Source organism: Rhinolophus ferrumequinum, chromosome 2 (genome assembly GCF_004115265.2).
Source record: "Rhinolophus ferrumequinum isolate MPI-CBG mRhiFer1 chromosome 2, mRhiFer1_v1.p, whole genome shotgun sequence".
In the NCBI taxonomy this organism is placed as follows: domain Eukaryota; kingdom Metazoa; phylum Chordata; class Mammalia; order Chiroptera; family Rhinolophidae; genus Rhinolophus; species Rhinolophus ferrumequinum.
The window spans coordinates 56,795,572-56,821,200 of record NC_046285.1 but is presented as its reverse complement, the minus strand read 5'-3'; the positions used below and the strand labels follow the sequence as shown (position 1 = coordinate 56,821,200).

Below are 25,629 nucleotides of genomic sequence, written 5' to 3'. Positions count from 1 at the left end.
CACCAAGTCTAAGCTTGAAGATATGAATCACTTTCAGAAAACGCTGGTACCTTTCTCCACTGAGCTGCACATTTTCCCAGCCAACGGGAATGAGAATCTGAGGGAGGAAGTCTGACTGGACCAAAAAGGAGCTATAGGTTCAGGTGTGCTCCATGCCATCAAGTGACCAACATTGTGAGGTAGGCAGGGGAGGACTTATCATTGTTGCTTTAGGGGTAAATCTATTGAAGTTTCAGAGGAGTCAAGTGACCTGTCAAAATCACATGCTATTAGTGGAAGAGCTGTAGCTAGACTCTGTATCTTCTGTCTGCAAGTGCAGTGTTCTTCGTATCATAATGTACAATCAAATTTACGATTCCTCTAAGGGTTTTCAATGAATGACTCGGTTCCATGTTAAGAACATCTTCTCCATCAGGTATATAGAAACAACCCTAAGTTCTCAAAAGATTGAGAAGGAAAACCTTCTTCTAACCTTATTAATGAGTCTAAAGTGCATGTAAGGGCACTTTAAGAGCTGTCAGGGCTATCCCAAGACACTCAGCATTTCCTTTCCTTCAGACCAAGAGGCATAATATGAAGGGTTCTTTTTAGCATGCAAGTATAATGAATACACTTTAATATGTGTGAGGATAATGAAAATACAACTGTTGGCGCTACTGAAACTTGTAGTGATGAGTTTGTTTGTTTTTTTAATAAAGAAATGACCCAGTTTTACAATCTTGTAAATGACAAATCTGCTGATGTTGTAGGAATTGAGAAAATGGGAGAAATGTATGTGTGTGTGTCTGTGTGTATGTATATATAAATTTTCTCATCTACAAAGTGTGGATAAAATACCAATTTTATATGGAGGTTTAAATAAGCTAACTTTGAAGAGTTTATAGTATTATTTATGCCACATCTATTCACATTTCATAAGTGGTATCTCATTGCTATTATAAATGACTCTTCCTCTTTTTTGTGGATTTCACATTCACATTTTCATAATTGGTCATAGGCAATTAAGTCGACCGTGACCCCATCATGAATTCTAGGGTGCGATATACATGTAGAGGTAGAGACTCTGTACGAGATTTCAGATCAAGATGGTGGAGTAGGTAAACACTGTACTTGCCTCCTCTCGTGACAGCATCAAAACTACAACTAAACTACAGGACTATCATCACTGAGAATTGCCTGAAGTCTGGCTGAACAGAAGGACTGTGGCGAAGGACACACAGAAGAATCCACTTTAAGATGAGTAGGAGGGGCATAGACACGGAACAGGCTCTTCCCACATCTGCGTGTGACAGTTAAAAATCAGGAGGGATATCTTAGCTGCAGAGGCCCCCTCCTCCAAGGATCAAGGATTCCCAGCCTCACACTAGGCTCCCCAGCCCAGGGTTCCAGTGCCAGGAAGAGAAGTCCCCACAAATTCTGGCTGTGAAAACCAGCAGAAATTGCGGCTGAATGAGACAGAGGGTGGCTGGAATCCCAGGAGTTCCTCTTAAAGGGCCTGCATACAGACTTGCTCACTGATAAACTTACTCCCTCTAAGCTCCAGTGCTGGGGCAGCAGATCAGCAAGTGCCAGGGACATAAGGTGAGGAACTGAATTATCTGGTTCAGGGTGAGGGCTGGAGGGACAGCTTTTTTTCCAGGCACAGTGCTAGAAGGCATTGTTCCTGTGTTGAACCCTCCTCCCTCCAAGCGAGCAGACTTAGGCTAGCACCATGTCTGAGTCTCCATCAACCTGGCTGACACTGTTTGCCCTGCCCTATCTAACTTTTGGGTGCACTCAAGCCACTTGCAGTGGCTTGTCCATACAAACAGCCTGTCTTGGCTCATGCTTTGGACTTTTCTAAAATCTCTCAAAGATTCACAAACCCCAAAAAAGAAGCATCTTTTCTCAGAATGCCCCATACCTCTTGCTAAGCAGCAGCTGGCCTTAGTTCACAGCTTAGCCTCCAAGCACAGCACAGGTGGCAGCCCTCTGAAAATTGCTTTGTGTGACTCATTCTAGGTGTCTCCAGGCAGGGCACAGCTGGAGCCTGAACTTGTCCTGAGGCAGGGCTCTTCCCAGAAAGCCCTGGGGGCAGGTATATCCAGTAGCTGGCTTCAGACCCAGCCAGAGCACCACCTAGCTGCCTCCATGGATGACATACCTAAAGTGCAAACTGGACAGGCACCAGAGATGTGCTAAAGTGAATCTTTCTCTGTAGTGTCAGCCCCTGCACAACAGCTCCTCCACTGTAGGTACTGCCAGTCCTCACAACCACTCAACCCGAGGGTCAATCTCTTTCATTGATGTGCAAATAGCAACCAAGCTCAACTACAACAGAAGGGTAACACAACCCACACAAGGGCGATGCCTGGAGCACCCAGCTCAGGTGAACTGGGAGACTGAGCCACTGGGCCTAACAGGACACCTACTACATAAGGCTACTGTACTAAGACTGGCAGATGTAGCAACTATACCTAATACATAGGAACAAACACAGGGAGGTAGCCAAAATGGAGAGACAAAGAAACATCCCACATAAAAGAACAGAACAAAGCTCCAGAAAAAAAAGTAAACAAAATGGAGATAAGCAATCTACTAGATGCAGAATTCAAAACACTGGTTATAAGGATGTTCAATGATATCAGTGAGAACTTTAGCGTAGATATCAGTTCTACGCTATCTGATAAAAATGGAGATAGAAAACACAAAAAAGAACCATTCAGAAATGAATACAATAACTAAAATAAAGAATACATTAGAAGGAATCAATAGTAGATTAGATGAAGCAGAAGATTGAATCTGAATTTGGAAGATAAGGTATCAGAAAACACCCAATTAAAATAGCAAAAATAAAAAAAGAATCATAAAAAAAAAATTAGAAGAGTTTAAGGGGTCTCTGAGACAAAATCAAGCATGCCAACATTTGCACCGTAGGTGTACCAGAAGGAGAAGAGAGAAAGCAAGGAACTGGAAACCTATTTGAAGAAATAATGATGGAAGACTTCCCTAACCTGGTAAAGGAAATAGACACACAAGCCCAGGAAGTGCAGAGAGTCCCAAACAAGATGAACCCAACGAGGTTCACACTAAGGCACATCATAATTAAAATGTCAAAGGTTAAATACAAAGAGAAAATCTTAAAAGCAGCAAAAGAAAATCAATTAGTTACCTACAAGAGAGCTTCCATGAGATTGTCAGCTGATTTCTCAACAGAAACTTTGCAGGCTAGAAGGGAGTGGCACAAAATATTCGAAGTGATGAAAAGCAAGGATCTACAACCAAGATTACTCTATCCAAAGCTATCATTTAGACTCAAAGGACAGATAAAGAGCTTCCCAGAAAAGAAAAAGCTAAAGGAGTTCATCACCACCAAACCAGCATTACAAGGAATGTTAGAGGGACTTCTTTAAGATGGAAAAAAAAATAAATAAATAAAAAAAAGGATCAGAATTATGAATTCATATCTATCAAGAATTAGTTGCATTGTAAATGGGTTAAATGCTCCAATCAAAAGACATAGGAGGGCTGAATGGATAAGAAAACAAAGCCCCTTACAAAGCTGCCTACCAGAGAATCACTTCAGATTGAAAGGCACACACAGATGGAAAGTAAAGTGATGAGAAAAAGATATTTCATGAAAATGGAAACAAACAAACAAACAAACAAATCTGGGGTAGCAATACTTATACTGGGCAAAATAGAATTTAAAACAAAGGCTGTATATAACAAGAGACAAAAAAGGACCCAGTAATCCCACTTCTGAGTACCGGTATTTATACAAAGAAACCCCCAAAACACCACTTTGACGGAACATGTGTGTCTAAATGTTCATTGCAGCATTATTTACAATAGCCACGATATGGAGGCAACCTGGTTGTTCATAAAGGTATCAAGGGATGAAGAAGAGGTGGTACATATATACAACGAAACACTATTCAACCATAAAGTAGAATTAAATCTTGCCATCTGCAACAACATGGATAGACCTATAGGGCATTGGGCTGAGTGGAGTAAGTCAGATAGAGAAGACAAATGCCATATGATTTTTCTTATATGTGGAATCTAAAGAACAAGATAAAGGAACAAACAACACAGGAACAGACTCATAGATACAGAGAACATTTTGAGGGCTGCCACATGGGAGGGCGGTTGTGGGGATAGTGAAAAAGGGGAAGAGATTAAGAAGTACAAATTTGTAGTTATAAAATAGTTATGGGAATGTAAAGTATAACATAAGGAATATAGTCATTGATATTGTAATAACTATGTATGGTGTCAGATGGGAACTAGATTTATCAGGGTGATCACCTTGTAAGTTATATAAATGTCTAATCACTATATTGTACAACTGAAACTAATATAATATTGTATGTCAACTGTAATTGAAAAATAGGAAAAAATTATATAAAAAATCTGTAGCAATAAAAAGATTTGAGTGAAAGAAGCTAATTCATTTTCTCAAAGGATAAGTAAATAAGACCAAGACTCTGAATGTTTCAGATCTATGGAAGATTCATCACAAAGTATCACTTCTTAGAGCTGAAATAAAATCTACAGTTACAGTTGACCTGGTCCAGTGTTTCTCAGTCTTTATCATGCAAACAAGTCACCTGGAGATCTTCTTTTTAAAATGCTGATTCTGGTTCAGTTGGTTGGGGTGAGATCTTAGAGTCTGCATTTTACAAAGTCTGACAATACTGATGCTCTCTCTTCAGAGACCACATTTTGAGCACCAAGAAGCTAGTCAATACTCTTGTTTTCAGAGCTAAAGCCTTGAGAGGGGTTGTTGCTTGTCCAGTGTCTTAACAGTCAGTGAGAACTGACTTGCCCAATAAGTTGCAAAGCTGTGGTTAGAACCAAAGTTTCCCAATTTCCAATTCATATTTCTGTGATCCCATGCGGCAATGAAAAAGGAATCAACTTATTACCGTGTAAGAATTTAAAGCATATATGTTGCAAATTCAAAAGAATTGTAAGTAATTGAGTGAAGGAATTCCTTGATCAAGCATTTTATTTTATAAAAAAATATAAAATTATTTCATAGGAGGTCGTTTATTGAAAACCAGTGGAAAATGTGGATAAACACAATAAAAGTCACCATAATACCCCTACTTAAAATTACTCTAAATATATTGAATGTGCTCTTATTCATTTTGGTCATATCCTTCTTACCCGTTTTCCTTATATGTTCAATTTGTACAAAAATAGGATTATATGCAAAATATTATTTCCTATGTCAATAAATGTACTTATATAACACTGTATTTAACAACTCCATAATATTCCACCATGAAGACGTTCTAACTACAATTAATTAACCTTTGCAGGGTATTTAGGTTGTTTTCTGTTCACAGCTTTTCCTTTTCCACAGAAAAGGAAAGTTAATTCTTGGCTTGTGGGGCATAGTGGCACTCAGTGTCTCTGATACCAGGAGTACATACCCAGTGCTACAACAAGAAGAAGGATCGATTATATAAATTTTAAGCTAGTTCTGCAAAGATGTGACTGATATGGAAGTGTAAATTAATTTGGGACAAACAATAGGCATTTTTAACATCATAACCTCATGCATTAGATCACATCTCTGAGTACCAGATTATAAAAGAAGTCAATGCGGTCCTTAAACCTCTTCTGTTTTTTGTGGGTTACTCCGAGATATTGCTTCCTTTTCTCAGGCTTCCAGTTTATATTTTATTTACTGAATCTGTGCTCTTCTGATATAGCTTAACAACATTTTTGCTCAGAGATAACTAATCCAACCCCTAAAACACAAAGGAGATGTGACTTGTCAAAGATCAACCAGCAATTTAGGGGCCATGCCAAGACTGGACTCATTTCACTTTCTACCACCCCTCCATTGCAGCTGACCTTGGGCAATGTATGAGAGGTCACAATAATGAACATCTAAACCAGTTGCTGTCTGTCTGCTTGGATAACCTTTTCTTCCTGTTTTAGTTTATCTGCTATTATTGCTTAGCCATGTCTAAAATAGGCCTAATGCCTTCTCTGAACAAAAGTACCCCTCAAGGCTAATAACTCAAGGTATATTATGATAATCACTTTATTGTGGAGACTATATTCAAAAGCAACTTCTTATGAAAGAAACAATACTTGATCCACATGGGGAAAGATATTTTTAAACTCCCTGTATGACTATATTTGTAGATACCTTATCAGAAAGTTGAAAGCGATTAGGGATGGGGAATTATCTCTACATTTATACTTGAGAATGTAAATTACATACAAACTAATGGGACTAAAACTATTTGATCTTTTAATATTTAATTAATGGTTCCCCATGGCCTTTTTATAGCCTGTGTCTATTGTGAGCAACGAGACTTTAATAAGCAGTTTTGGGACTTCCCATTGTGTAGCAAGATGTCATTACTTTCATGACACTAATTTGGCTTTCATACTCTCTCCCTTTCCCTCTTCTTTTACTGTGGGTTTCCCTGTGTCTTGCTCTTGTGTTGGGAACAACTAAATATATTAGTTGTATTGTTATTGTCTGCATGAACTTCTTTTTGGTCTAGAAATTATATACTTCACTGGGCAAAAGTTTTCTCGAATCCCTTTCTTACACTAAAATCCCTTTAAGATTATAATAAAGATGATGTTTCTTTCTGAGGGCAGAAATTTAACAATAATGAAATAAGATGCATTTCCTTCATTTTCAGGGAAAGACAAATTTACTTGGATTTTACAAATCAGATACAATTTAGAGCCGTTTTCTTATGTTACATATTTACCCCCCGCCCCCATATGGGCATGATGACAATCACAAGATAGATCCTGTTATGTCTGAATCTGTAGGAGCATTCCTGCCTATACTTCCCCTCCTCTCACAATCTAGTTAAGGAGTCCAGTACATGGGAAAACTTAGCAGCCGACATGAGTATTGTTTGTGTGACAACTGGCCCCAGACTGGTCTAGTTCAAGGAAATGCAAAGAAAGATATATGTCTTAGAAATTCTCTCAGTGGTTTTGTTTTGACTGAAGATATTCAGTGGTAGACTATTAGAGAAGATATTTCCCAATATGCTATATAGTGACTTAAAAATAAGGATCCCCTTGAATGATTTTTTTTCTTAAAATTTAGAATGAGAAATATATGTATTCTGTCTTTCTAAGCTTTCTATCAGCGCATGATGAGTACATATTATGTCATCATGATTTCCTGTTAGGCTATAAGGAGTCTCAGAACTGATTCCTCCGTTGCAGTAACAATTCGATCCCCAAATCCTCGTGTAACTATTTCCATTCTATTTATATCATCAATAAGAATGGTAATAAGGTCTTTCATTATTCAGTGTTATCAAATGTTTTTGGCATCTCCCAACAGCTCTGTTACAGTTAATACTACCTTATCCATCTAACAAATGAGTAAACTGATGTAGAGAAAGACAAAATGACTTAACATGGTCTCGCTGCAAGCAGAAAGGTTGAGATTTATATCTTGTCCTTGACACAAGTCAAAGTGTTCACACATTTTATTTCACTTTCGACACTAAATGGCTAAAGTTAATTTATTATAGTAGTATGTGTATATATATATATATATATACACACATATATACATATACATATACATATATACATATATATTTACTTTCCTCCATTTGTTGTATATATATATATACAACAAATGGAGGAAAGTAAATTACTTCATTGGAGTACAATGCATACCTGTTCCACAAGGGCATGGCCAATGCTTCTATTGAAGAAATAACATCACAGACAGTGAGGACATTGACAGAACTCCAGAGACTATCAAACCATTCAGTAAAGCACACACTTATTTTACCATTTAAATTTTGAAAAGGTGTACAGTAAAACATTACCTCCATCCATCAAGTTCCTTCCCTGTCCTTAGGGAGCCATTGGTAACAATTTCTATTATCCTTTTAGCATTACTTTAGGCATATACAAGCCAACACAAATATTTATTCTTATCTATTCTCCTCTATTTTTACAGAAAAGGTGGCGTATTTATTTCTCTTCTGAACATTTTGTTTTCTTTCACTTAGTAGTAGGTTGGTGCAAAAGTAATTGAGGTTTAAAAGGTTAAAAATAATTGCAAAAAACACAATTATTTTTGCACCAACCTAATATATGTTGAAATATTTCCATCTTAATATAAATGTCCTAATTTTTAAATATATTCATTATATTTCATTGTATAGATGTGTTCCACAATATATCTAACTAGTCCTTTATTGATGTTTTGGTTGTTTCCAAATTTTTGCTATCCACAAACAAGGCTGTAAAGAACACTTTATACATATGTCATTTTGCATATATGCAATAATGTCTATAATATAACTTCACAGAGGTGGAACATGAGGATCAAAGCATAGCTCATTTTAATAGATTTTGCCAATTGCTTTCCATAGCAAAAACAAGTAAGGTTTTGAACAATTCTACATTATTATATTCATCTTCAAATATTTTTGGCAAAGTGCTTGGAATAAAGCATTCAACAAAAATCTTATTTTAAGATTATTTCATTATTCTCCAATTTCATTTATGATTTTTTTTTCTCCTGATAAGTATTCGTTTTCCCATCAACTTAACTGTGGCAGAAATTATGTGAATACAGGGAGACAGGAAAAATACCCATGATGTGCCATCAGTGAATGTATTAATTTTCAGAGAACAAGACCAGTGGGCCCGGTAGAGTCAAGCTAGATCATGGGGAGCTGGGGTTGGGTGACAGGAGAATTGCCACAGGATCACAGGAAATTTCCCTCCTATGATAGTCCAGTTCTGCCAGTAGGGTCACTGGAAACCAGTGCTATTAGCACAATCCCTTCTGTCAGTGGGAGTTCAAGGCATATTTAATTAATGTCCCAGAACTTACTGATTTCGTAACATGTAGGTTTCATCAGCATGGGATGCCATATTAGCTTTCTGGCAATGCTTCAACCAGCAGCAGCGAATGACAAGAGTCAGAAATCATTCATTCCACTGCTGATCATCCAAGTCAATAAGAAACTTGTTTAATGATAAAATCAGAATCTCTTGGTGTAAGGACTATGATCATATTTTCTTAAAGATTTCCAGGAGGTTCTGATCTTTAGCTTGGTTTAGAAAGCTTTGGTTTAGTCTATTCAGTTATTTTATAGACAAGGAAATGGAGGCCACGGAATCCCAAATAATTGGCTATACGTCACAGAATTCATTCATGACATATCTGGACTATGAACCGAAGTCACTCAACTCTGTTTAGGATTTGACCTGTCCCTTTCCTGGCTGACTTGGGCTATGTGCAGTAAGTTAGAGGGAAGGGGAAAGCTACATAGGTAAAGCGCTACACCTGCACTGCCACTTACTGCAAGCAGCCCCATTCTGTTCCTGTTTTTCACATATGGATTCCTAGATTATAGTTTTCTTGACTGATGAACTCTGTGGCTAAGATGTTTCAAAGCCTTTGATCATAGACAGAGAAAACAAGCAAACTACTAGCACCCCACCTCTGAGAGGAAATTGAATGGCTCTTAGCCAAGCTAGTGTCTCTGTTTCTTCTTCTGAGAGATGGGTCTAAGGCTGGGAGGATTAGGATTTAGAGACGATGAGGTATTTACCATTAAAGGCCTGTTATGTAGAGAATATATGAGAATTTGGAATTTACAAGTTGCGTGTTAGTAGGCCAGGTTTCGGAATGTGACCAGAACTGCACTGTAGGCCTGGAAATGGAAGGTTTGGATTTCTTCTCTCTGCCACTTCTTCAAGCTCAAGTTCAAGCTCAGTGAACTTGACAAGTAACTGGTCCCTGCACTGGTCCCTGTTTCTACACCTATAAAATAAAATGGCTTAGACTAACTAATCCCTAAACTGTACTTGTCCTCAACCTTGAATGCACCTTGGAGTCATGTGGGATGCTTTAAAAAATCGTGGTGTACTGATATGTGGGTCCCATCCACTGAGCAGCTGATATAATTGACTGGTGTACAGCCTGGGCTTTAGGGTTTGTTAAACGCTTCCCTGGTGACTGTGATGTACGGCCGAGATTGAGAAAACCTGTCTAGAGAACAATGGTTCTCATAGCAGAGTCCCACACCCAAAACATCACCTGGGAACTTGTCAGAAACGCAAATTCTCAGGCCTACTCCAGACCTACTGCTTCAGAAACTCGGGGTACAATACCCAGGTATCTGTGTTTTAAAACACACTTCGGGTAATTCTGATGTGCACTAAAGTTGAGGTCACTAAACTGGAGGGTCTATAAATTTCTTATTAGAACAGGGATTAATCAGTTTTTACATTAGAGGCAGGCCCAGAAGTAGAAACACCTGCTTGGAGAAGAGTGAATAAAGCGAGGTAAGGAGACAAAAAAGTTCATTTCCCAGAGACAGAAAAAATTAGGGTCAGAATATTAGGAGAAATTTTTTCTTTTGTGTTTTACTGCCATGTGCTATTTGAAGAGAGAAAGGTTTGATTTTAAAAATATGTATATTGCTAAATTCTTTGAACTTCCTGACAAACATGTTCGTTCAGAAAAACTGGTCCTCTGAAAATGGCTGTCTTCATTTCTATGAGAAAGTGTGAGTAAGAGTATGGAAGACAGGATATGGATCACTATTGCCCCTCCCAGGGGAAGCAGCTTAGTAAATACCAGAGTTCCAGGCTAAGCTGTCTGGCAGGTTGTGCCTAGAACAAATAAGCAAATGCAAGAACTGCAAGAACTGTCTTTCCTGCTCAGCTTTCTGGAATAGCTGCATGAATATAACAACTAATCACAAGCACAAAGAGAACTCAGTCTTCTCTAAACTGTTTTTCTTTCTCCCCCCCCCCAACCCCCCTTAGCCAGGGGCCATTGAGACTGCCATGGAAGACTTGAAAGCCCACATAGCCAAGACTTCTGAAGAGAAAATCCAAGGCTTCTGGCTGTTGACAGAGTGAGTAGCTATGGCTCAGTAAGGGCAGTGGAAATCTAATATTTTCCTTGATACCACTATCACAGAATGGAAGATGGACCTGTGGGAGAATTTCTTCTGGTTGCTATGTAAGGTAATTGATTGACATATCCAGTTAGTGAATAAACTTTCTTGGTTCTCCATGGCGGAGGGTATGACTCCTACCACTGTTTTCCAGGTTAGTCATTTCACTCAGCTGTCACTATCACTACCTTAGGTCAGGTCCTCGTCATTGCTTTCCAAGACTATGACATCAGTCCTCCTAACTTAACTCTCTGGTTTCAATCTCTGTCTCTTACAAGTATTCTCTCTCCAATGGCATTAGGCTGCAAACCATCCCAGTCTGGTACAGTGGAAAGGAAGATTAGGAAAGAAGATCAATGTGTACAGTTTGAATTTTATCTTGTATACAATAACATGAGCAGCAGAACCAGGGAAATCATGCAGGATGGAGAAGACAGGCCACCTGTCCAGACTTAGGATAGAAACGAAGGCTAACACTTAAGTCCATATCACTTTACTAACTGCTCCACTCACAGCCAAGCCTGACTGAGCTATAACGCCCCCCCTTGCAAATAAATCCCTGAAGATGATTGCTCTTCTGTCCTGCCCTGAAACTCTAGTGTCTGTTTGACCTTTTCTTCATCCACTAGGAAAATATTAGGAATACATGGTCTTTACCATAGTAAGTAAAATATTCACATAATAAGGGAAACAGGCACTTCTTTTCTGCTATAGAATCTATAATATTAAGTGGAGAATGAAATTAGAACTCCATTTCAGATGATTAATTGGTTCAGTGAGTTTTCTGGCTTAGCAACTTGATCACCAAATTTTCCAGCAGGAAAGCTCAGTAATTCCTATACCTTGAGTGAAGAAGAATTTAACCTTTCACCCATGGACAGAGCATCTTATTTGACTAAGTTTCAGGAGGGCAACACTTGAATGTTTAACCATCCAGGCCAGCAGAACACATTTCTCAATCAATGAACATAGCACCAGATCACCTGTGAGTTTATAGCTGACTGACCACCAGATTATATTCTTCTTTCAAATGGGTTCCAAGAATTGAATGAAAGTAAACTTTGAAAACCAACCTGACAATTCTGAACATTTGTTTCTTCATCCATAAATTGGAGGTGATGATATGTACCTGAAGAGTTGTTATACAGACTAAACAAGATAATGTGGTAAAATTCTTAGCAAAATACCCTGCACAGAATGGGTTTTCAATAGACGTTACTATCTCTCTTCTGTTCACTAGTGCTATTGATAAAAGGCCTTTTCTTTTGGAATCCTCTGCCTTTACTTCTATTCTAACTCTGTCTCTATCATCTCTGTATTACCACGAATGAAAAGTCTATAATTTGGGATTTTCATTTATTTACTTTCACCAACCCACATTTTGTTCTCCACTTCCCACCTCCCATCCACAGAGAAAAATTTGACTTGTGCAAATGAAAAGTCCCCTTGATTAGGACAGATGTCTGCTTAAATTCTAAAGGTCAAATTAGAGGTAAACACTTACCTATTTTGTTTCTACAATGCACCTCATTTGTAAGAAAGAATGCACAAATGTGGTCTTTCAAAATCGAGTGGTGGCTGTTTTTGAATTCTCAAGTAATAGAAGCAGTAGTTCTTTAATCATGCATATTTTAATTGTGTGGTTTTATTTGTATAGAAACTTGATTTTTTATTGTTTGTTTGAATGTTTTTTTCATTGATTACAGAGACTTGTAGATATCAATTGTCCAAAGATGAATCAAATAGTCTGATCCATTGAGGCTTAGTATCATAATTCTCTGTTTGATTTGACATCAACTAGGATGATTGGTAAAAGCAGCAGTTTTCAAATAACTACAAATAACTGTACCCCAAAGACTCAAGTTTTACACCCAGCTCTGAACCTAATACCGTGTTTCCCCCAAAATAAGACTGCATCTTATATTAATTTTTGCTCCAAAAGACACATTAAAGCTTATGTTCAGGGGATGTCATCCTGAAAAATCATGCTAGGGCTTATTTTCCAGTTAGGTCTTATTTTCAGGGAAACACGGCAAGAAACTCCAAGAGGTTGTAAAAACTATCTGACAACTAGTTTTCTATTTCTCTTTTGTTTTGTACCCATTTATATTAAAGAGAAAAATAAGGGATATGTCCTGTGTACATGGAATTTCAAGCAATCATATTTGCGTGTTTGCTGTCAGACTTTCTTCTTTTGCACTTGGAACCCATTTCTCCTCTTTGAATGGTAGTTCTTTTTTGTCTTTCTCTCTGCGGAAATAATTTTGCTTCTCTCTACCGTCCTTCAAAAGCTACTTTCAAGAAAAAAATCTCATTCCAGTCATTTCTACCATAGTAAGAATTTTCAGGTTTCTTTCTCTCTCTCTCTCTCTCTCTCTCTCTCTCTCTCTCTCTCTCTCTCTCTCTCTCTCTCTCGCCTTATGGCTAGTTCAGACTGCCTTCTTTCAATGAAAGAGCAGCCAGTTGCCAAGATGGTTCAGGCATCTGGACTAAATGACTAGGCTCCCAGCCACTGTGACTGTTCAAGCAGAAAATGAGAGGCTGTTTGTCAAAGGAGGGGCATATATACTTGTAGAAGTTTCAAATGAACTTTCCCACTTAAATCTTTCATTTGTTTGTTTGTTTGTGCATTAATGCAGGGAAAGGCAGAAACAACAACAGCAAAAAACAATCCCCAATTAACCTCAAAACAAAACCCTGAACTAAACAAACATAAACACAGGCCCAGAAAGGTAAGAGACTGGGGCTACTCTTGTCTTCTTTCCTCTTTTGTCTCATGATATGTGGGCTATAAAACTGTAAGCAACAAAGGAACAAGACAAACAAATAAAGAAACAAAAACTCACAGACACAACAGCAGTTTAGTGGTTATCAGAGGGTAAGGGGGGAGGGGGTCAATATATGGTGATTGAAGGAGGACTGACTCTGGGTAGTGAACGCACAATGTGATATATAGATGATGTGATACAGAATTGTACACTTGCAACATATGTAACTTTACTATCTATTGTCACCCCAATAAATTTTAATGAAAAAAAAAATGAGACCCAACCATTCAGTCCTTATGAATTCCAAATCTGTAATAATACTAACTTCTCCTACCCCATCAACCACACAAGACTCTTTTCAAGTGTAACCTTTTCTGTGTGTATGTGATAAAAATGACTAAGCTTTATACACATCAGTTTTCAGGTCCTTTTATGGAGATAAGAAACCCCTAGCTGCTCATCCAACCACTTACAGAATGTCGCCTTTCAAACAAATATTCCTCTTTCAGAATGATGAGAGTAAAAACCCTTTTAATATATATAGCACCTTACAAAGTATCTTCATGTCCACAAACTTGCTTTATTTTCACTAAAACCTTGCTGGTTTATGATTCCCATTTTACAGATGAGAAATGGAGGCTACGGGAGATGAAATGGCCAGATGAAGACAGAACAAGTGATAGAGCAGGGAAAATGGCCTGCACCCCTACCTTAGTTGGGTTTTGATTCTTTCCCAAAGGGTGTAAGGTATAGGTGTGGAATGAATCATGAGCCCAGCTCAATGTTTAGTCATGCCTGGTCAGACTCCTAGAAGTAGTTTGCTATCAGAGGGCAATGTGCGCTTTGTCAGTTGAGTCAGTTGAGAACTATGAACAGAAGAAACTTGGAGAGTGCTGAAAGGCCTCGTGTATCGTGTTTAAGAACATAGCTTCTATCCCACAGGCAATGGGGAGGCACTGATGGGTGAGCAAGTGTGACTATATATTTTATGAAGATCATAAAAGGTCCACAATCTGTTATCCAAACCCTGGGGACCAGACGTGAGTCAGATTGATAATTTTTCAGATTTTAGAAAGGAAAAACAATGAATATACTGTTCATTTTATGCCCCAAATGGAAGCCTGGGACAGCCCCCCACAATCAAACACAATAATATTTTTTTCAGGGAAACGTGATATTAAAAATAGAGCAAATGGCTTCGTGCTAGTTCAAAAAATGAGTTTGTACCACAGCTGCTATTTTTAGAGTTTTGTTGAATTTGGAATCGTGGATGAGGGTTTGTGATCTGTACGTGTTTGAAATGTAAAGGATCAATGGGGGGGACTGGGTGGTAAATTAGATTCTTGCGTGCTCTCAGCCAGGGTCTGATCTAGCCATGTGCTGCAGCTGGTTCACAGTGACGCATAAGAGGTGAACGGTACAATTTCAGGAATTCTAATAGTCAGTTGTTAATTATTAAAATTAAGTTATATAACTTTTCACAACAAGTAAATTATTTAATACAAAGGTAATAGGCTCAAAACTCCTGACTTTCTGATTAGTTTACTTCATTTTGCTGTCACATACGCTCTAGGTGCTATCTACGAGGATGGTATTTGTGGTGGGAATACTGTATGATGGTGTGCTACCGCACGTCTCTTGCCAACTGCATACTCAGTGATATCACGTTGGTAGCTTGAAATTAACTCTGGTGGCAGTGATTACACTATGGAAATCAGCAAACACTGGAGATCAGAGCTTGATTTATTGTTTTGTTGCTTGTCTAAACTTAAGAAAGCAAAGGAGAGTATGTTAACAATACAGATTAGATGTACAAGTGTGTCATATCTGTGGCTGTGAATTGTAATAGCAGAAGCAATATTGAAGAAATATTCTTCTAGCATTCAAAAACTGTTATTCAATTCAGGAAAAAATCACCTTTTTCACTTATGAATAGATGAAGACTCCACAAGAGCCTGAGGAAAGGTTAATGCCAGGCAGAGGTAGCAAGGTGGCAGAGGCTCTGTGGTCTCGGCCCTTAGCTGGGTAGAGGCCATTGGCTATTCTGACACCTACACTGCTGATTCCCCCCACTGCGCCCCAGCTGGAAGTTGTGAAAAACCTCTTCCTGCTATCTCTGTCTAGCACTCTACTGCAAAAGCATACTGTGGTGCACACTTTAAAGGGACATGCTTAAAGGAATTCTGTTATCATAGAGCACATACTGAATGGTGCATTTAGAACTGAGAGGCAATAATAAATTGATAATTGACATAGATGGGATTTGTGGATCTTTGAGTTTAATTGTCTATGAGGAACAAGTCCAAGTTAACTCTTGGGCTTTGGCGTGGAAAACTAATAGTTGACTGGGCTGCCATTCCAGCTTTGGAAAAAATAACTCTATTGAGAAACCATCATATGTCAAACACTGTAAAAGGAACTTTGTGCACACAATTTCACTTAATGCTCCCAATAATCTTGTCATTCAGTTTTTACAGAACTTGTTGAGTACAGTTTTGGGAAAATATGTGTCTGAGATGTCCATAGAACGTCCACAAAGACATGCTGAATAGATTGTTTTACATATGGGTCCAGATACTATCCTCATAAGTAGTTTTTCAAAAGGGACAGGAATCCTGACATACTTGTTTCTTAGAGTCTTGTCTCTTATACAAGCTAAGGACATATTATAAAATAACATTAAGTCAGCAAAGGCATGTGTCAAGGGATGCTACTTGAATTAGTTCAGGTGAGCTGCTTTGTGGTCTTCTACATTGATGTAGATATATTATTAAGTAAATAAGAAAAATGAATTTGCAGACACTTGGGTGGAGGACCCGAGGAGGATGGACAGATATGCCAAAAGGAGAACTAGAGAGAGGCAGCCATCAATTACAGTTAGGTTCCAGTTAGCTAAAGCCATTAGGAATACTCTAAAGAGACTCCAGTTAAAATCCAGTACTTCCAGCCCATCCAGGATTTTTATTTGCCTCTACAGCTATAAAGACACGATTGTGTATCTCAATTCTGTCTCTTCTTCTCACTGTCTTTCTTGGCTTTTCTGGGAAAGGACTTTTAAAGAAATTGTGTGCCCTTTTAGAAGTGGTGCATTAAACCAGAACCAAGGAGAACATCTTGACACTCTAGGGAGGCTCAAAACGTATGATATGATGGCAGTAAAGTGACTCTTCAGTGGAATATACTCAAGCTGTCTTTGTCTACAGTGGTTAAGTAGACAGGAGGAGATGGGATCTTCCCTCCATACACATTAGTGTGAAGAGGTGGTGGAAGCTGTTGTTTTTATCCCTCTTATTCATAACCAAGAAGACTTGTCTCTAGTGGCTGGGATCAAGTAACTCTCACTCTTCATCTTTGTGGAAAATACAACATGTTTCATTGCCTACCCTAAACCCACCCGTGTTTTTATCCTAGGACTTTAGGATAATAAATATGTGAACTCTAGTTAACTATCTACATCAAACATATAGACAGTAGAATAAAAGTGAAGTAAACAAGGCAGCCTAAAGTCCTAGAAAGAATCCCGAATTTAGAATCAGAAAATTTGGATTTGAATCTCTGCTCTGCTACTTACTGTCAGTGTAGCTGGGTGAACTTGAATATGTTTTGCCAATTTTCTGTTTGTTTGTTTGTTTGTTTGTTTGTTTTTTAATGAGTGAATTTGTTTTAGTTCACTAGAAATTCACTGCTCTTGAAAGAAGTACAGCCACTGTGAATTTTTAGTATATATCATTCCAGCTTTTCTCTATGAATTTTTTAGCCAAGGATTGTTATAATATTAATAGATAACATTTATTGAGCACTTAAATTGTACCGAGGATTGTGATAAGTGCTTTCCATGCATTTGCCATTATGTTAGCATAATACATAAATTTTGATGATCTTGAAATGACACCTCTCTCAGGTTTTTCCACATATTTTTCCTGGTCATCATGCAATTTTTGTAAAGTGACTCGATCATGCCATATTGTTGGGCAATTACTTTCCCAATTGTCAGTGGCTATACACACTTACAGGTTTATGTTAGTCTTTTAAAACTGAGGCACCCAGTAAGGGATGTTTACAAGTAGGACAGAGTAAAACTACATGGTTAGAAAGAGACATGAAAATATATAAGACATTCCCATTTAGTTTTTGATAAAAAGTAATAAACAGTATTCCTATAGCACTTTATAGTTTTAAAAAGTGCTCCTAATTTAATTCAATCTTCATAGTAATTGTTGGAAGTAGGAAATACTACCAACAGCTTACACATGAAGAATCAAGGCACAGAAGAGGAACACAGCTCTTAAGTAGCAGCGCTAAGGCTCCAATGCATTATGCTGACCTGACTTTTGCAAAAATAATCCTTTTGCTATTGTGCAAAGATTCCATGTTGTCTCTTATTAAATTTGGTTCCTCTGGCAGAAGCATGTTGTGTAAACTCAGAATTCTGTTTCTTGCATTCGGGGTGGGTGGGTAAGTGTATGTGTCCAGAGCATCTCTGCTTAATTTAGAAAGATTCCCCAGAAGAAACTTCTGTCCTAGACATTTAAATAAAAAGAAAGGCATCAGGGAGACAAAGGGACAGTGAGGAACAATTGACTGAGAAGTATTTTTCAGGCACCAGGTGCCTCTTTGGAGTACGCTGACCCCCAAGGCAGTAGTCCATGTGATCTCTTTCACTCCTGCTCTCACATTGATCCTCAAGCAGACCCCCAGGAGAAGGCAAGGAAGAACTATTGGCTTTATTTTATGGGTGAAGAAACCCAGAGATGAAATGACCTGTCTAAAGGCAACCATTTATTAAGGGTCACAGGAGGGCTTGACTTCAGAGACCTCTCTCCCAGCCTACCTGTCATCTCATAGCACTGCTCTCGCTGCCTTTTGTGATTTTTCATCTCCTGACACAGCGATCGCTGCAGTTTGAATTGGTTAAATGATCTTTGCACCTGAATCTCGTTTCTTTGTTGATTATCTGTTGTTTGCAGGGAGGAGGGTCAGGGAGTCCTTAGACAGGATCATAGACCTTCTTCTCTTTTCTTCTCCAGATCATTCTATGCCTTTTGCTACTCATTGGACTGTATTTAGTCTTTTTTCAGAATCAACTACAAAGTCAGATGTCTATGGGGGATGGAGGGTGCCCCTGACGAGTTCAGGCCAATCACACTTTATCTTGTCACAGTAATTGTATTATAATGGAATGCTGAACTACTTCTGTAATGAAAGATACTGCTACTTATAATATTTTTTGAAAAAGACCAAAAAACCTGGAAATCGGATTTCTGATCCTTTCAGTTGTGCATAATAAACCTACTGTGAAAATTAAGTTAACATTCTAAAATGTTTCTCCTACCCAACCCCATTCATTTTTGCATGCTTCATCTATTCTAGACCCTTGGGACTCAAAGTGTGGGCTTGGAATTGGCAGGCACAGCACCACCTAGGAACTTGCGGGCAATGCAGCCCTCAGGACCCGCCCCACACGTACTGAAGCTGAATCTGCATTTCCGGTTCCCCCATTGAGTCCTATGTACACTAACATTTGGCGAGCACTTGGCCAGATCACTCTCGCGCTTATGGTCTGAGGACTTTAGTGGGTCCTCACTTCCTTCAAACTCTTTCACTGCATCCTGAAGATCCTGCATGTCACGGATGGAAAATTGAATTGCTTGCTGTTCCCCAAAAGTTCCTGACACGATTTCTTGGCCTCGTGATTGCACTCAACCAGTTTGCTCTATTTTCTATGCCTTTGTCTCTTTTCTGTTCATCCAGACCTGTCTTGTCCCTCAGGGATCGTATGTCCATAGAATTTTTCAATAGTAATTCAGCCAGAATAATCTTCTCTCCCTTCTTTACGCTCACAGGATACTTCACAGTTTAGTTCCTGTGTATATTGTGACAAAAGCATTCCTTGAGGCACGCACGGCCTGATTCTGATTCACCTTTGTCCAGGCTCATTGCTGCCTACCTCCCAGTGCTTCGCACAGCATCTGGCGCATGGCAGGGCCTCAGAATCTATCACAGACTTGACAAACTTAATTCTGATAGAGTCACCTACTGTTTGAAGCCCTTCACTGACGCTAACAAGGTCCATCCATCGAGTCCTATCTTCATTTCCTTGGGCCTCCAAGCAGCTCAAAGCCCAGTGAGATTTTCTCCATCCTTGGGTGAAAGCACTCAGGCTAAAAAGTACCTCAAATCTATCAAGATGTTAATGACCTGTGGCAGGAGTCTGGCAGCAAGAAAAGCACCTCTGTTGCCAGAATCCATTTATACTGGGTGGGTGTTTTCAACAACCACTTAATTAAACACATTGCTTTTCTCTATAAATTCCCCATGGCGGCAGCTTCATCCAGATAGCTAATGGTCCCTGAGTGACCTAAATTATAGGACAGTGAGGGCATTTTGTTACTGCAGTCACAAATGTACTTGGAAGTGTTTGTTTTCCCAAGACTGCTACCAATTAGGGAGGGGTCAGTAAGAGCCAAGAGGTAAAAAAATCTGATGCAGGTATATATCCAGTTCCATCACTTACTAGCTGTGTGACTTTGGTTGTGTAAACCTCTTATATTCTCTGGGCCTCATTTTTGTCATTTATAAAATGGGGATGTAAAGAGCGTTATTAATTTAAGGATTAAATTACTTAATATATGTAGAATGCTTACGACAAATTTGCCACATGGTATCTGCACACAAGAATTGGCTTTTATTTTTATTATTTATTAATATTCACTCAGTCACACATTCATTTATGTATCGACTGAACTCCTTCCATGAACCAGGCTCCACTTTAAGTGATAAAAATACAGAGGCAGATGAGACAAGAGTTCCATCTACAATGAGCTCTCACTCTTATGGGGAAGGAGGATAAGTAAATTAAGTCACAACAGAGTATGATACGTGCTGAGGTACAGTCTTGCAAATGATTCTGTGGGAGCACAGAACTCACTGTGTCTCTACAGCTGAGTTTGGTAAAGGGGATATCTAAGTTTAAAGAAGAAAGATAAATTTCCAAAAATATATCATGGGAAAGAACATTCCAGGAAGAGGGAAGAATATGTACAGAGTAATAGATATAGGCTCGGGGAACCACAAACAATTCAGTATGGCTGGATTAGAGAGATCAAGAGTGAGGGCCCTAGAAACAAGCTAGAAAGGTAGAAAAGAACCAGAAAGTCAAGAATTTTGGATACCATGCTAAAGAGGTTGGACCATAATTTTTTCTGGAGTCAAAAATTGGAGATTCACAGTCCATTTGAATGCTTTTACATAGGCTGTGTGTTCCCAGTTTGCCAACATCTTGCCACTCTCTGGTGCCTTACATGCGTCCCTTTTCATTCCCTTGATGCAGTGGTGTGTGGTGGGCTCACCACTCATAGGACCCAACTGTGTGCATCTATTCCAACCAAATGTCCAATGACTTCACCTTGGAATATTGAAATCAGTTGTAGAGAATCAGGTATGCCAAGGAAATGAAATCAGGGCATTATTATTATTATTATTATTATTATTATTATTATTATAATTTTATAATGTATTTGCCACTTACAACACACTACTCCTTTTATATTTTTCATGATCACTACAAGCATTTTTTTTTCTGGAGTTACTAAAAGATATCAAATAGGATACTGACATTTTCAGAAAAGCAGTAAGCTCTGGAAGTAATTTCCCAATAATTTAAACTTAATCTTGATTATTTAGGAGCCTGTCACTGTGTGTTTTATTAATGAAAACAAATAAGACCTCAATCTTAATATTTGAGGCTATCAACACATTTAGGCCACTGCAGCTGTTATACAACTAACTATTATAGACACTTATGAATAAACATGCTGCCTGATTCACAAACAGTAAACTGTCTCCACTCCATGGGGTCCCTAAGTTGTCCCAAAATGCCCTGTTTTAAGGAAGGTAGGATGTGTCTAGGAGGTGTAATCAATGTGAAGAGGAGGGAGCCTTTATTTCCCCTGGTCTGTTCAGTAGAAAGAACTACAATGTTGAAGAATTGCCGTGGCTTCTACAATGCTGTGCTATGTGAATTAGCAGAAATGTAGATTCCTGAACAAAAAAGATTGCCAGGGACAGAAAGGGAATTGTATAAAGATAAAATGGTCAATCTATCATAAAGACAGAGCAATTCTAAATGTGTATGTACCAAAGAACAGCTGCAAAATATGCAAGATAAAAACTGATAAAACTGAAAAGAGAAATAGATAAATCCATAATTATAGTTGGAGATTTCAACAGCATTCTGTCATTAACTATTATGACAAATAGGCAGAAAGTCAGCAGGGATTTAGAAGAACTCGGCAACACCAACAGCACCCAATTGACATTTACAGAACACTTCACCCAGTAACAGCAGAATATATGTTCTTTTTAAGCACCCAGAGAATATAAGCTAAGATCTAAGATACCGTGTTTTCCCGAAAATAAGACCTACCCAGAACATCAGCTGTAATGCGTCTTTTGGAACAAAAATTAATGTAAGACCGGGTCTTATTTTACATTAGAGACATTAGGTCTTATTTTACATTACATATAAGACCCAGTATAATATAATGTAATGTAATATAATGTAATACTGGGTCTTATATTAATTTTTGCTCCAAAAGACACATTAGAGCTGATGGTCTGGCTGGGTTTTATTTTTGGGGAAACATGGTATTCTGAGCCACAAAACAAACCTTACCAAATTTAAAAGAATAGATATCATACAGAGTATGTTCTCTGACTATGCCAAAATTAAAAAGAAATTAATAAGAGAAAGATAACGGGAAAATCTCTAAACACTTAGAAACAAAGCAACAGACTTAAATAATCCAGGCGTCAAAGGAGTTTCAAAGGAAATAAAAAGTACTTTGAACTGAATGCAAACAAAAATACAACATATCAAAATATGTGCGATATAGATAAAGCACTCCTGAGAGATAATTTTATAGCACTTAAAGGAAAAGTCTTAAATCAATAATCTAATCTCCTTCTTCAACAATCTAGAAAAAGAAGACCAAACAAATATATAGTGTGTAGAAGAAAGGAAATAATAAATGTAAGAGTAGAAATCTGTGGGGAAAAAATACAGAAAGTTAATGAAGCAAAAAGCTGGTTCTCTAAAAAGTTTAATAAAATTGCCAAAGTTTTAACAAGGCTAACAAAAAAAAAGAGAGAGAGAGAGAAGACATAAATTTCCAGTATTAGCAGTGAAAGAAGACATATCACTGCAGACTCTGAAAACAACAGCAATAATAAGTGATTATAGCTATAACAACTCAGATGAAATGGACCAATTTCTCGAAACACGAAAACTACCACAACCTACCCAAAGTGAAATAGATAATTTGAACCTCCCTATAACAATTAGGAAATTGAATTTGTAATTAAAACATCCCAAAAATGAATTCTCCAGGCCCAGATGGTTTCACTGGAGAATTCTATTAAATATTTAGAGAAGAGAAAACACCAATTTACATAATCGTTTCCAGAAAATAGAAGAGGAGGGAACACTTCCCAGCTCATTCTATGAAACCAGTATTAACCTGATACTAAATTCAAACAAAGACAGAACATAAAACCACAAACCAGTATCCCTCATGAATATAAATGTAAAAATTCTTAACAACATGTTAGCAAATAGAATTTAACATATATATATATATATATATATATATATGTGTATATATATGTATATATATATACACATACATATATATGTATGTATGTGTATATATATATGTATGTATATGTATATATACACATATACATATGTGTGTGTGTGTATATATATATATATCATGACCAAGGATGTAAAGTTGCTTTAATATGGGAAAATTAATCAATGTAATCCACCATATTAACAGACTAAAAAAGAAAAATCATATGATCAGATCAATCCATGCAAAGAAAACATTTGACAAAATTCAACACACCCATTCAAGATAAAAAACTTTCAAAAAATAATACAGAACTTTTTCAATTTGATAAAGAACATCTACTGTAGTTAACGTGATGCTATTAGGAAAAGACTAATGTTTCCCCCCTATTGGGAACAAGGCAAAAGTGTCCATGCTCACTCTCACTACCACTATTTACTGTAGTACTGGAAGTTCTGGTTAGCACAATTAGGCGAGGAAAAAGGAGAAAATACATACAGACCAGAAAGGAAGAGATATAAACTGTTCTTAATTGTAGATGGCATTGGAGTCTTTGTAGAAAATTTTAAGAAATCTAAAAAAAAAATATTTGCAGAACTAATCAATGAGTTTAGCAAGGTGACAGAATACAAGATCAACATACAAAAATCAACTGCATTTCTATACTCTAACATTAAAGAAGTGAAAACACATCAAAATACAGTAACATTTATAATCACTCAAAGAAAGAAGAAATACTTAGGTGTAAATCTAATAAAATATGTACAGGACTTATATCCTGAAGAGTACAAAATGATGAGGAAAGAAATCAAAGATCTGAATAAATATGCTATGTTCACACATTGGAAGACTCAATATAGTCGAGATGTCAATTCTCCACAAATCTGATATACAAGTTTAACATAACTCCTTTCAAAATCTCAGCAATATGTTTTGGTAAGTATAGACACGATTATTCTAAAAATTTTATGGGGAAAAAAAGGAATTAGAATAGTTAAACCAATTCTGTAAAAGAATAAAGTGCATCTCACTGTCAATTCCTATTTTCTATTGGGTAACTTCAGCCCCTGGCCATGGCTGCTTGGATAAAGAGGGGTTAATCCATTAGCTGGCATGTGACCCAAAACAAAAGCACCATTTGGACCAAACAAAAGAGTCATTTGGACTAAAAGAATTTCCTCTCTTGACAATTTAAACTGGGAGCTACAGAGCTACAGGGTCAGTTAGCTAAGAGACAGATCTGAAAATTCATGCATAGTCAAGATGAAGGAAACGATTATAGGTCATAGACAAGGTGAAATCCAAAAGGAACAAACATTAGCAGCAAGAACACACTGGTCAAGAGGAAACAGATGAGATGTTTCCACAGGAATCATAATAGAGACACACAGGAATCATAATAGAGAGAGCCCCTGAGAGGGCAACTTTCATTCCTTGTGGCTTTCCAGATTTCATAAAGGCCAACCATAAAGTGCTATGGTTCCTGTTCTTGGATTTCTGTGGGATTCCTCAGAGTATTTTTATAACACATCTCTTCTTCTTGGGCTTGCCTGGTCTGGCCTATGTCCCCTGTACCCAAAGAGCTGTAAAACTAATATAGTACAGTAAGCCAACATCTCTCCCATTAAAAAATAAATAAATAAAACAATGGCGGCAGCAAGATGTGAGCATTTGTTGTATCTTGTCCCTCTGTTCTTCTCTCTCTGACGCCTCCTCAGAGTTAGGCCTTGTTCTCCTGCCAGCTTCCTTGGCTTCTGATCAAGTGAATCCCCTAAAGTGAATTCAGGGGAGGAGAGAGCTAATCAGGGAGGGGGCCTCTTGTAAGCTCCTGGTGTGCTGTGGAGGACTTGAGCTATTCAAGAGCTATTCAGTCATTTTGTGGGAAAGAGAGAAGGATGGGGTGTGCCCAGAGTCTTTTCTTTTGTGTAGCTTTTAAAATATCCTCTTACTCATGGTAGTGTGGTAGACAGAGCAAAGTTGCCTGGCTGCATAGGAAAAACAAGTGGGAGAAGCAGCTAGATGAAAGGTCTATGGCCTGCGCTGGGGTCAGAGGGCTGGATTCTGGCCTTGGCTCTGTCACTTACTACTCAATGCATGCCTTTTCATTGAGGCTTGGTTCTTCCATGTGTAAAGTGGGAAGTGATAACCATTTAATGCGGAAAACATTCATAAACTGCAAAGAAACTGTGGTGGTTCCAGCACGTGATCTGGCTTCTGCTTACATTTTTCTCCACTCTCCTCCTTCCTTGCTCCCTTTGCTTTGGTCACGCTGACTGCTTTGCTGTTTTATAAATCTGATGGATCCCA

At 38.0% G+C, this 25,629-nt stretch overlaps 1 protein-coding gene across 2 annotated transcripts in view; it reads left to right on the top strand.

Annotated features, from left to right (window-relative positions):
* Nucleotides 1-25,629, top strand: part of TPRG1 (tumor protein p63 regulated 1) — a 139,511-nt gene that overhangs the window by 29,344 nt on the left and 84,538 nt on the right. For both annotated transcript variants that reach the window (XM_033123237.1, XM_033123246.1), the window contains exon 3: nt 10,789-10,880. In XM_033123237.1, the coding sequence (XP_032979128.1) occupies nt 10,789-10,880 (92 nt within the window). The remainder of the gene's footprint in view (nt 1-10,788; nt 10,881-25,629) is intronic.